Here is a 14,191-nt window from a genome sequence, read left to right as displayed (position 1 = left end):
CTGCCTACTTTTTTACCGTCAAATCACATCACAAGTTTCACAACCCAAGTGCTCTGTACCTCCTTTCAGGACCGTTTCAGGAGGAAGAACTGCGTCACTATAAGGAAGTGGAGTGAGTGGAAAACTTGGTTTCATTTTGGCTTTAAGCACTAGCAGGAAGAAGGAGTGTGGAATCCCTGGGTCAGTGTTTATGTGTGTACTTTGACCCTGCGTTGTAGACAATGATGTTTTCAATGTTCATATGATTATGCATTTTGGGCATGGTTTTGAGGCCAGCGTTAATGTTACAAGTGCTTTAGTAGGAAGTATGAACATTTACTTTGACAGTAGACAACAACAACAACACAAGACTGCAGATAAGGACTTTTTAAGTCGTTGAGCTGGATTCACCAGGTAAGAGAAACAGACAAGACAGATGATTATAAACTACATGACTGTCTGTCCAGTGTTTACAATGTTTACAAGTGAGTGACCTACTGGGAGAAATAGCCTACTAATGTGTGAACACAGCAGTAAGATGTTTGAACTGCTGTGATTAAAGAAGGCTATGGAACACAACCACCCTGAGGACTACAATCCATAGACCAGTGGTTCCTAAACTTTTCAGATCTACAAGCTCACAACGCTTGTAGATCTGCTGTTTTTGCTACTTGAACATTTGTTTTCTCATTTATGGAATTTCTTAGAGTTTTCAATAATTTATTAATGAAATTACTTAGAAAAAACAGATATTTTTGTAAAAAATGTTTTGAAATATGCCTAATAATAATAATGAAGAAATATGTATTTAAAAAAATCAGGGACCCATACAAATGTGTCCCGACCCAGTGCTTGTGAACCACTGCTCTAGACCAGGGGTTCCCAAAACCTTTTGGCTCAGGGCACCCCTATAAATATTCTTTTCATCCGAGGCACCCCTACATTATATTCATAATTTTCACTCCTAGCAACTTATATTTATAGCATATTTTAGCGATTATTTTGCGAGGAAAACGTTGAGATAATAGCCATTATGGTTAGAACTGACTGAAAATAACGTTGTACTTCAAGTTTAAAGTGATACTAAATATTTATTTGTGTCCAAATAAATTCCAAATATTATCAAATGATCTCACGGCACCCCTGGACTGCCGTCACGGCACCCCAGGGTGCCCCGTCACCCACTTTGAAAACCCATGCTCTAGACCTACTGTAGCCCTGAAACATGACCAACGTCATGGATCATGGATGAGAGTTGACACAGTTTGTGCAGATAGGCTACAGGCTAATGTTAAATTGCCGCTTAAGTCTACATAAACTTTCAGATTTCAAAAACAAAGTGCTAAATACGGTACGTCCGTCCTACTATAATTAACCGTAATCTTCTTTAATAAGAAGCATTTTAATCCGATAATGTTCTGTTTCCTTGTATTTCCTGGTTTTCCCCAGAGCCCTGTATTGGAGAGTCAGGTCATCTTCGTTCACTTCATGGGGCCAGGGTCCACGACGAAATGAAAGATGACGTGACTCTCCAATAGAGGGCTCAAATCCCGGCTCCTCCTGGCCACATGTCCTTGAGCAAGACTCTGAACCCCTAGTTGCTCTCGATGAGTTGGTTGGTGCCTTGCGTGGTTTCCTCTGCCATCGGTGTGTGAATGTAATGCATAATCTCTGTAAAGCGCCTTGGATAAAGGCGATGTACATATGCACCATTTATTACCTACTGTTGAAGAGTTATAGACCAAAAGGTAAATCAGACTGTTTTAATGGATATTGATTTATATGGATAATTGTATCATGGATAACTTTCAAAATAAAGTTTGGTACCCAAGGCTAGAATCCATCAGTAGGTCCTAAAGAAGCCTAAAATAAATTGGTGCTTTTATCTGCTTTGTTTCGATAATTTAGCTAAGCCACCCCACTAATTTGGTTAGAGGCGATTAGAGGTGTGTTTGTTTAGGGGTTGAATACATTACCCATTGTTAACGGGATCCCCAGAGTTAATGTAGAAGTGTCCTTGAGCAAGACTCTGAAACCCTAATTACTCCCGATGAGCAAGTTGGTGTCTTGCATGATTTCCTACGCCATCTGTGTATGAATCTGTGTGTGAATGCGCTATATAAATCCACCATTTATCATTTTAGAATCCACCATTTACTTGCACAAATGTCTATACTCAACCATACAGATTGTATATGTTATAGGCCTAATGTATTAACATACTCTACCATACAGATGTACTCTGTATTGTATGAACATTTACTTGTAGTAGAGTTCTTCCTATTTGTGTGTGATACATGACGGACCTCTCAATGTCAATGTCATCCTCTTCCACATCTCTTCAGAGAATATGGCAGAGTCCAGTTATCGAGTGATCGACGAGGAGTCTCTGGACGAGAAGAGCTGGAAGGTGATTGGTGCAGGTGGATTTGGGCAAGTCTATAAAGCCAGACATCTTCAGCGGAGATCATACGTGGCCGTTAAAATATTGTGTTTAGCTGACGGGTAAGTAAAGGATGCATGCTGCATTTCAAATGTCCCGTGAAGTGAATGGGAGTGACGTGACTTTCTGTAGATAGAAGGCTCTGACACACACAAACAATAGTATATACCTCATTTAAATAGCAATAAGTGACAAATGACTAATTTGGGCGTGTTACTTGTCTATTTAAGTTTGATTCGTAGCTTGTGTCATAGCTACATTGTATACATTGTGTGCATTGCATGAACTGCAGTAACCATTGTACTCTTTTAGACCCATTCTGCTTTGTGAAAGCATTAGTAAGCTCTGGTTATACTGTGGTCCCACTTATTAATGAGTTAGTATGTTAGATTCATTTGTTGCATTTGTACTTTGGACTGTTGGGATTTTGCCTAGTTATTAAATACTTCTTATGTTTCTTATTATTACTATCCTTCAGGTCCATCTCAGATAAGTCCTACCTTCGTGAGTGTGAACTGATGCGACGGGCAGAGAGCCTTCATGTCATCCAGATCCTGGGAGTCTTCAGGGGCCGTCCACCTTCTGTCTCTAGCATACAGATTGGTCTGGTCATGGAGCTGATGGAGAGAGGATCCCTCGCCTCTTTACAGGTCAGCTTTTACCTCTTTTATTGATCAACTGATTCATTCAATAATCCAGTGATGTTGAACCATTTCCAATCTAATGGATCTGAAACTTGATATAAACTTATTCATTTTTTTTCTTTTTTTATATAATTTTTATCCCACGATTTTGTAACCCATTTTCACCCAGTGCCAATTGCCTATGTAATCCTAGTCTTTGCTCTCCCTCTGCCGCGCCTGGGGAGACAACGGACTGACCTCATGCGTCCTTCTATGCATAAGTAGTCCAAGTTGCTTCTTTTCACCTGACAGTGGGGATTTCCCCGGTTTGGACATAGCGCGTGGAAGGAACACGTTATTCCAACCAGACCTTTTCAATCAGGATGGAATATGACAAATGGGACGGATTAAGCTTCGTAATGGGTTTGCCATGAGGTTGATAGTTATGCCTTGGTTTCCTCTACACATAGACTTGTCCTTCAAGTTGCTTAACTCTTTTACTGCCAAAAGGATTTAATGATGTCTTATACTGCCATCAAAGTATCTTACCTTTGTGATTTTATAGAAAAATATCCATCCATTATTTCCAACCGCAATCTTTTGTAAAAGACAGGCGTATCTCTCATTGTGTTGTGAAAAAATTAAATACAAAAAATAACATAATAATGACACAATGTGACATAGCTTTGTTTACACAATGCTGTATCCCCTCCCACTGTACTGTATACTGTATTATGTTTCCTCTTTCAGCAGTTTTTATTACATTTTGACACTTGCTTTGGCATTGTAATGCCAATAAAACTCCTTTGAATTGAATTGAATTGAGTTGAATTGAATTGGGAGAGCATATAAGCTTTAAATTAGCCTTTAATTGTATTTGTACCTTTTCTCTCTCTTTTTTTCTGAAACTGTGATTCTGAAACCCCCTTCCTCACCAGAAAAAACTAAACCACCCTCTACCCTGGTCCCTGGTGTTTCGACTGGCTCACCAAGTGTCTCTGGGCATGGAGCACCTTCACAGTCTGACCCCTCCCATCATCCACAAGGACCTGAAGCCTGACAACGTGCTGCTGGACACAGACCTGAAGGTCAAGGTGATGATGGGTCAAGCATGCCTCTGTGATTGTTTAAGCTCATATCTATTCTGTTATAGTTTTTGATTGATTGATTGATTGATTGATTGAATACTATATTAGTCAGAGATGTGTAACAGCACACAAAACCCCACACGATCTGTGGACATACATAGCCTTGCTTTTTAGAGAAAACGTCTGTGGGTTGTGCGCTACGTACACTATGTTTACAGGATGTGAGTGCCTTTGCTGGTTGAGGGAAAACTGAATGCACTGAGGTTATTTAAGAAAAAGGAGAGGAGAGGCTGATTCCGGTCAACTCCGGCCATCATGTAGAGAACATCTATTTCCTCATGCCCTCAGTGCCAATCACCAGACTAGAATATGGAGATGCTCTCTGTAGACTCACACCTTTGCACCAGATCTCATGCAAAGTGTATCACTGCATGGATGCACACTGGATGCACACAGCCCCTGTACCAGATTATTGAGTTGTTGGCTTGTAGACTATGCAAGCTTCCTCACTGCAGCAATGGTGTACAGACCCTTGAAAACTTTACAAACCAAGTCACTTGTTGGCTTGTGGCTTGTTGGGTCATTTCCGATACTTCCATGACCGTGGAGAGCGATGGTCCGTTTCTCAGTGGATTTGTGATCTATGAAGGTTAAATAACAAATTGAGCTCCAATGCCCCTCGCAAAAAAAGTGAGCAAAATTCGTGAGAGCCCAAAATCCAAAATGGCTGCCATCGATATGACAAAAATTAACCTTTTCAATGGTAAAAAAAGGTCACGTTTTGTCTTAAAGACCCAATGAAATGACTATTTTGGGTATTTTATTTTGAAGTTTCAGTTTGAAAAAGAAGCCTGTGTGTTTCTGAACCTATCTGAGGGGACCAGCCCTTCAGGCGATGGGATTTAAAATCTGAGTAATGGGAGTAATGGGAGCCAGCAATGGGAAACAAACAGGTGAATGTAATCAAAGGTTCATTTATATTCAAAAACTCTATCTATGTCATCACTTTTTGAATTTCTGTTCACAGGAAGTAATTAAGAATGGCCTATTTAGGGACCTTTGATATAAATATACACAAAAATTGTTTTCTTGTTTTTTTTTTGCATCTAGTGTTAGGTATGGCCATATTATCAGATATGCTCTAAAAGTGTGAAAAACATGTTTTTAATTTCACCCCGTCTTTAAACAACTACAACTAATGGACTGCTCAATCTGTTGATTCTCCACACTCGCTCCACTCATCATCAGTACTGTCATCTGAAGAGTCACAAGGTGGGTGCGGGGTAAGGCGGGAAGGGTGAGACGCTCTGGTCTCCACTTCCCATTCACAAGTTTCCAACCATAACCAAGGGGTAAGGGATGCTCTGGCAGGTCATAATGGAGATGGAAAAATATAGGGTAGTTTGTCATTTCAAGATGAAGATTCAGTAAGTCATCACCAGGTTGGGGGCATGCTAGTGTGAAAAAAAGAACCTCTGGGAACTCAGATTGGGGGCATGCATGCAAGTGGCTAAATATGTCTTTTTAGACACAATAAGCCCATTCCCAAGATGCACCACAATCTTTCATGGGCAGATGTGACTTATGGGGGCTGGTGTACATACTGTAGTAACAAAGAAATTGCCAGCTTATTGTGTCTAGAAAGACATATTTAGCCACTTGTACGCATGCAAATCAAAATACTAAAACCGCTAAAACAATAGAAAGCAGTAAATGAAAACATGTTAACACTCTAATTACAATCTAAAAGATGAACCCTTGTTGTAAAATCAGTGAGGGTATCGGAAATTACCCAACTAAAGATTCACTGCCTGATTAGACTACTTAAACCTGTCAATCCCTAAAAGGCGGCTTAAGAAAAGACACTGGTGATTGTAAACATACACATTATGAGAAAAGTATCAGATAGGAGACACATATATTAACGCTTACTGTATCATAATCTACTGCATAGTACTGTGTTCTATCCGTCTGTCATTCAATGTTATATGAGATACTTAAATGGTTTCCTGTGTAAATAAGCCAAGTGCTTTCCTAGGATCTCCTTTTAGTTGACCTTGTACCAGTGAACTGCACCGTCATGAAACCTTTTTCTATGCAAACCTCTAATAAAGTCTTCAATCAATCAATCAATCAATCAATAAATCAATCAATCAATCAATCAATCAATCATCATTCACTCTTGTTCTCTGCATGTCTCTCTCTCCTCCGTCTCTGTTCCCTTTGTTCTCTCCGTTCTCCTCTCTTTTCCATACAGATCACTGACTTTGGCCTTTCCAAGTTCGCCAACTGTTCGACGTCTGCCAATAGCAAGGGGGCGGGGACGACCAGCTACATGCCTCCAGAGGCCTTAATCTCCTTGTCAGACAGATCCACACCCGCCTTTGATGTCTACAGGTACAATTCATGACTCTCTTAATCCAGAGCAATTTACAATAAGCAAGGTAATACATCAATACAATAAGCAAGATAATACATAAATACATCAACATCAATAGGCTACATCAAATGCATATAAATATCAATAGGTATTAAATATCAATAGGTATTCATCATTTTCTGTGGGATTGTCTGTGTCTATCTATTAATATCCCCTAAATCAACTCAGCTGACTGTTGCTGCAAAGCCCTTTGAATATCCAACATAAATCATGCTCATTACATACTGTATAGACATGTAGTGGATATGCTTCATGTTGTCATGTTGATCTTTCTGTTTTATTAGATTTGTTTTAGTTTTGTTTAACAGAAAGTAGATACATGTAGCTACCTATGTGCAAACTAGGCACATGTGTACAGTGATACTACCTTATAAACTTTTTATATAGTTGCTATTTTGTTGTTTTTGTTTGAGTTCTCATTTGTTGTTTGAGTTCCCATACACATGTATGCTTTAATTGTGTAAGGTAATTGCTGACGTCTTTTTTATTTTAGCTACGGGATACTTCTGTGTTCCATTGTGAAGGGGAAAGCACCATATGGCAAGTGATATTCTCTTTATTTGTTCTTGCGTTGTTTTCCTTTTCAGTTTACTCTCCACAAATCTCTTACTCTTTGGCTTAATGTTAATTCAACAGCAATAAACACATTATATTTAGTACCTATTCTCCTATAGATTACTGAGTATTCTCCTCTCTTCTTCCATCCCCTGCCATCATCTATCCTCCACTTCTCTCAGAAACTGCCCCCGCCATCATAAGGTTTCTGATCCCTAGGGGACAAAGGCCGTCCCTGGAAGAGGTTGACCCAGAGCAGGCCCCTGGACAGGAGGACCTGGTCGAACTCATGAAGAGGTGCTGGCACCAAGAACCAGAGGAAAGACCTCTTTTTCCAGGTGAGAAGGCCACCATACAACAACCATCACTTGGATGGAAAGTGTAATAGTTTTATACCTCCAACCTGCTTGCTGATGCTGCCATGGTGAATTGATTTATTATATTATATTGATCATTATACTCATCATAATATATTGTTTTCAGGTAATTAGTGACACAGCAGAAGTTAGCCACACCCACATCTGTTGCTGAATGGGGGGGGGGGGGGTGATTTTATGATGTCATTAAATCAGTGTATTTCAATTGGGCCTTTTGACTCAGAGGCTTTCATCTTTCAGGAAGTAACAAAAAATACACAGGAAGTAATATTTGCATATTATATTTGCATATTATTATGGGGGTCTATTAGAATAATGTTAACTCCATAGACACATAGAAAAAAGAAAAAGAACAACACAATGGCACCAGATCTTTAATAGGTCATAATAAAACGCAACTCCCCAAATAGGCTATACGCCCATTTCCACCTAGACAAGTGATCAAGATGTGTCTTTCATATTCCATGCTGAATCTATTGTTCCCAGAATGCACTGCTGTGACAGAAGCCCTGTATGAGAAGCACAAGCCTGGGATTAACGATGCCGTCCAACAAGTGGTAACAGAGCTGGTAATGAATGCATACAGTGTACAGTCAACATCACTTTCTCACTTTAAAACAATGCTACAAGTGGTAAAAGAACTGGTAATGAATGCACACATTTTAAATCGTATCGTATCGCCATGAGTGAACCAATATCGTCCATGTATCCTCAACCATGTATCATGATGATGATGTGAACCGTATTGCTGTCAAATGTATTGTTACACCCATACTATCCATCTATTGTATCTATCTATTATCGGTTGGTCTTTCTGTCTGTCTATAGACCTATATCTATCTATAAGTGCTTTATTTTTATTGTATCTTCCCTCTTTCTATAGGACCAACTGGAAGATGACATTACAGGGCACCAAGAACCAGAGGAAAGACCTATTTTTCCAGGTGAGAAGGCCACCATGCAACAACCATTGTGTGATTTTTGAAGTCTGTGAGGTTGTGCATGTTGATGTAGTAGGACAGCAAAAAGTTGAAAGATAAACATTTCCAAAATGTTATAGACTCTCCATTGTAAATAGTTTAAATTGTATATACGTAAGCCTGAAATAATGTATAGGAGCCTGCAATTCTCAATGGAGCTGAACATTTTAAAGTTTGATTGAAGGTTCTAAGGTGAAATGTTTTTGCTGAAAGATGCCATTTCTAAAGATTGAAACTACCATGAGTTTTCTCACTCCCAATGAGCTTCCAACTAATAAAAGCATAACAGAGCAGATCAGAACTGAAATTAAACTAGAAAGGTGTGTTCTGAGGAGCACAGGTCTCTGTGGTCATAATGTGGCCACTTGGAATGGGATCTGAAATAGCTTGATCACATGACCCCAGATATGATTTATGCCAATTTGTGTGAGTTTTGGACAACGGCTGTAGGAGTAGTAGAAAAACAAGAAATTGCGCTTCTTGTGATTTTGCGCTTAGTGGATCAGCCTTGATATTATAATCAATGGCATGCACCACCCAAACTAGTAATTTTGACTGTTAGGAAATAAGACCTGTATGACTAACCTCGCATCACCAGTCTTGACAGGCTATTCCTGACCGAGAAGAAATGACCCTTCCACAGCGTTTCTGAAACTGTTCATTTCAGCAATATGCTCCTTCAACATACTTACTTACACACCAACATCCTTCATAAGATTTTATTTGTATTTTTTATCCTTATTTATTGGAATTACCTGTATCTGCCGCGGAGCTTCGGCTTCAGCAGGTTAGATTTTCACCCGCGGTGGGGGTTCGATTTTCACCCGTGGCGGGATGGAGCATCGGCAGGTTAGATAAAAAAACGGCTGGCGAGGGGAGAAAAGTGTAATTCTAATTCATAATCTTCCAATGTTCAATGGCAAAAACACATTTAATTTGTTAATCACAATGATTTCCTAAAATTACATCTTGCATTGTGACGGTGTCATGTTTTTGTATGGTGACGGATGGTGACGGATGAACGGGAGGCAGAGGAAGGGGGGAGCGGGGTAGAAAAAGGTGGCAAGCGGGGAAGAATGAGGGGCAAGAACAAAAAATGCATTGAAGCCTATGAACAACCAAATAAGAAGGTACTAAAATAAACGGTTGGGGGGGTAAAACGGTTTTGTATCACCGCAGAGCACGAGTGCACTCTATGGCCATCCAATAGAATAGTGAGGGAGCCTAGCTCCGCCAGCCCGAGGACTGGGGTGTGCATTTCTGAGCGATTACGTGTTGATCATGTGACTGATGACTAATAATGTGATGTGTTGTAGACCAGCTCTGCAAGCTGGTAAAAATGTGTTTTGAAGAAAACACTATGTCAGACAATGTAATCTGGCACAAACAAGGCCTATAAATTGCGTCATGATCCAAGGAATCGATGGGGAAAAAAAGACCGGGTGGCAATAGAACAGATCAATGTGAAACATTAAGGGCAGAGGTTTGCATGTTTCACGCCGATCAGCCCAGCGGTGCTGGAGATTAGGTGTTCACAGCTTATCTTGGTCTCGCCTTCAGCCTGGCGGAGACAACGACAATAGAGAGGAGAGTAGAAGAGAACGGTGGAATAGAACAGTAGCTAAGGATATAAAAATCTAGCCTGACGTTGCTCATACTACCGCCAGGGGGTGGGGTTGTGAGGTCTGGTTTATTAACCAGGCTAATAAAAATCAACTACAGTCTGTCTGACCACCTGAATCAACTGTTCCCAGAATGCACTGCTGTGACAGAAGCCCTGTATGAGCAGCACAAGTCGGAAGCAGTCCACCAAGTGGTAACAGAGCCGGTAATGAATGCACACAGTCAACACTCACTGTCTCACTTTAAAACAATGCTACAAATGGTAACAGAGCTGGTAATGAATGCACTCAGTCAGCACTAACTTTCAATAACAAAAGCAGTCATAAAGAAGACATAAAAGGTAAATAAAATAGAAAGAAATCCAAGATATTTTCAGTGGAAAAGGGGGAGGTGAGTATGGGCTTAGTCTATTTACAAGTTTCGAGTTGCAGCCGTCTGTAGGTGACTTTTCAGATTTTGAAGGAGGCTAGGGATTTGCACTCCTTTAGGGCTTGCGGTAGGGTGTTCCACATGTTAGTGAACGAATTTGATCCTTTTTAGAGAATAAATGGGCTGTAATGGTAACGCGTTGTGAGCTTGTAGATCGACTATTTTCAAACAAAGTATAAAATAGGGTTTAAGTGGTAAAACTGTTCCTCGTCTTGCTGTGGAACCCCTGGAACTTTCTAAAGGACCCCTGGGGATCCCCCTTCACGTGGTGTCCTCTGCTTTGATGTGATGGGTTGTGTGATGCCAACCGAAAACAATTCGCACCATACAGTAGATCACTTTATTGAATTTGGTGGATTTTATACGCATATTCGCGTCGCGGTTGGTGTGTATAGAAAAAAAAAAAAATCCCCGGCTGAATACATTAGATTTTCTGGTTGCTTATTCGCGTCGCTTCGCTAATTCGCCGGTATGAAATGACCTTAAGAGTGCTCTCCAGTGTGCGTAGATTTCTTCCTAACACAACAAATCACAGCTAAAAAAACATTGGTGTATGTCAAAATCTTCTTAAAAACTTCTTAACAGGATCTAAGAAGAAATGTCTTCGTAAGAACCGTTGGTGAATGAGGCCCATTGTTCTTTGTTGTTTTCCTAGGTGCTGCAGCCCATAGAGGCTGAAGGCACGATGCAGGCCATAAAGATTGTGTTGGTGGGTGACGGTGCGGTGGGTAAGACCTGCCTGATCTTCTCCTATATCACCAACACCTTCCCAGAGTATTACGTTCCCACCGTGTTCGACAACCACAGCGTCCAGGTGAGCGTGGATGGCCGCCCGGTCACCCTCGGCCTGTGGGACACGGCTGGCCAGGAGGACTATGACCGCCTGCGCCCGCTCTCCTACCCCCAAACCGACGTCTTCATCATCTGCTTCTCCATCACCTGCCCCTCGTCCCTCCGCTGGGTCGGGAAAAAGTGGCACCCGGAGGTGTCCCGCCACTGCCCCGGAGTGCCCATCCTGCTGGTGGGCACCATGAGGGAACTGCGGGACGACGCCGAGACGGTGAAGAGGCTGGAGAAATGGAGCCTGGCGCCCATCAGCCAGCAGGAGGGCATCGCCATGGCTGAGCAGATTGGCGCGGTAAAATACATGGAGTGCTCTGCCCTTACACAGTGGGGCGTCAAGGAAGTGTTTGAAGAGGCCATACGGGCCGTGTGGTACCCCGTCACCAAAAAGAAAAAGAAAAAGAACAAGAACACTAAGAAGTGTGTGCTGTTGTAATGAACCAACGGTTCCCGGACTCTGACTTGTGGAGGGCGAGGAGCAGGGGCGTATTTAACAAACAGGGGGTACCTTCAAAGAAGAATTTTCACTGTCGCTGAAAGCAGCAATAGAAGGCGAAGCCTCACAGTCACTGCTACTAGCAGTAACAGCCCTAGTACTTGGATTTGCAGCATCACTAGTAGGTCTACTAGCCGAAACAGCCCCAGTACTAGTACCAGCATCACTGGTGCTATTCAGAGAACACCTGCATGACATTGAACACTTGATTGGTAGAGGAAGCATATTTGTTGTAATTTTAGTTGGGATTAAATGCGTAACCAATCATTTTAGATATTTTTGATTAATTTAAGAAGAGCACATACCTACAGCAGAACGAACACCAACTATACTTTCAACAACTTTTAAGGAGGAGAACTTAACTCTAAGGTAGGAAGCAAGAAGCTGAGATATCACTCATATGAAAAATGCCTAAGCTCAGCATCATAGGTCATCATGTCTCCATGACAAAATATATAGACTACACTACATCTGCAAGAAAGTCAATAACATTTGTGCAACAACACAGAACAGAAGACAAAAGAGCCATGCAATGCCATATACATATTTGAGCATTTTATTTATTATCCGTGATTGCAGATAAGTTCTACATGACAGCAGACAGAGCAGTCAAATATGCATATTTAGTCAAATATGCTAATTATCTCATTAATTATGCACAATACAAATGTATATTGCAGAAATGGATTCTACAGGGAAAAAGACACTATCTCACATTACCCCAACATGATAGACAGGCTTAGAGTTAATGAATTGTATTTTTTTTTTTTTGAGTGGAAAAATACACTGGGAATAATAAAATACATGAAAAAATATCGTTTTTTGAATTTTATGGTGTGGCCCCTTCAAGGCTGTTAGCCTCTGGTGTTGTGATTGTGGACATCGTTGATGTTTTGGAAGTAGTTTGACAGGTACAGGTGTGTGTAGCGTATCTTGTAGACCAGACCCATTGCAAGATGCTGTACTGCTGCTGTGCCATTTACTCTGAGCCATCCCACCGTATAGTAAAATGAGCAGGGGTTAAACCAGTTCTAGATTCTAAAACCTAAGCTATAATCTATGTTGCTATTGTTTACAGATGTATGCTCTTTAAAGGGGTGGTGCCATAGTTTTGTACTTTTTCTGGTTTGCATGTGTCTAGGAGGTTGACAGTACTTCATTAGACCCCCTGGTGTGGTTGTTATGAGCAATTATGTATTGCCTTTCTATTTGGGTTTTAGCTGTAGGCTGCCACCTTGTGGAGTCAAACGTGCCGGTCCAAAAACACAGATACTTATTACATCACAGAATCAACCCCTCCCCTAATTACCATTCACCCAACATACGTGGGTGTGGCTAACTTCAGCTGGGTCACCACCCACCATGACAACCACGCATACCAATGTACTGATGGGTGTGGCCACATAAAAACATAGTTTTAACTCTTTCTGTACACTTTTTTGGAAAAAATCTTCCTCCTATGTATAATCATAATACCTGATAATCATGTTTTAGAGGGGGGGAAAATCATGGCACCCGCACTTTAAATGTCCCTGCAAGTTTCTTTGGAGGAAGATACAAACTTGATTTGACCTTCTGTTGACAGTATACGATACAGCAATCTGTTGATGACAGTGAGGCTGGTCCACAGCAAGTAGTACACATGCTCCAAAAACGATAGAGCACACACACTGTAAACCTAACACGTGACAAATGAACTGATTCTGGTTACCGTATATAGTGTCAATGATTGCATACATTTAGCAGTAGGCCTACCACGTTGGATATTCCAACGGTTAAAATTATCCTTAGTTACCATGCTGTAAATGTGATATTAAGATAATGACCCAGTAGATGGCAGTGAGTTCTCAGTATTTCAAGATCCAAGTTCTTTCAGTTATGAAACAACAACAGTAGCCTTAGCCTACATAAACACCAAGCCTTGTGCACTGCAAAAAACATGTTTTTGCCAGACTATTACCTTCTGAGTTATATATGTGCCCCATTCATTTGTTATTGTGGTGTTTTAGCTCTAAACGAAGGTTTGATTGAAGAGTTTATTAGCAGTTTGCAATAGAAAAGAGTAGTTTCATAACAGTACAAATCACTGGTACAAGGTCAACTAAAAGGAGTTCTTAGAAAGCTTATTATACGGCTTATATACCACTTTATGTATCTCATATAACATTGAAAGACAGACGGATAGAATAGTAGGCCTACTTTATCTAGGATAACACCAATTTCAAAAGCAGAAAAAAATGAATTAAAAAGTGAATTGTCATTTGTGTAGAAACTACAGGTTTCTAAAACAAACTCCTGTGCTTACCAGTTGTCAA

At 40.7% G+C, this 14,191-nt stretch overlaps 1 protein-coding gene across 1 annotated transcript; it reads left to right on the top strand.

Annotated features, from left to right (window-relative positions):
* Positions 1 to 11,222: 11,222 nt before the first annotated feature.
* On the top strand, positions 11,223 to 11,816 carry LOC308287862 (ras-related C3 botulinum toxin substrate 1-like; the record flags this gene model as incomplete). The annotated part of the gene is made up of 1 exon (XM_080729175.1): positions 11,223 to 11,816. One exon carries the CDS (start codon positions 11,223 to 11,225, stop codon positions 11,814 to 11,816), a length of 594 nt encoding a protein of 197 aa, XP_080585301.1.
* Positions 11,817 to 14,191: the final 2,375 nt, after the last annotated feature.

Source organism: Nannobrachium achirus, assembly GCF_963921795.1.
Source record: "Nannobrachium achirus genome assembly, chromosome: 6".
Classification (NCBI taxonomy): domain Eukaryota; kingdom Metazoa; phylum Chordata; class Actinopteri; order Myctophiformes; family Myctophidae; genus Nannobrachium; species Nannobrachium achirus.
The sequence above is the reverse complement of the archived record's forward strand: the minus strand, read 5'-3'. Positions and strand labels throughout refer to the sequence as shown.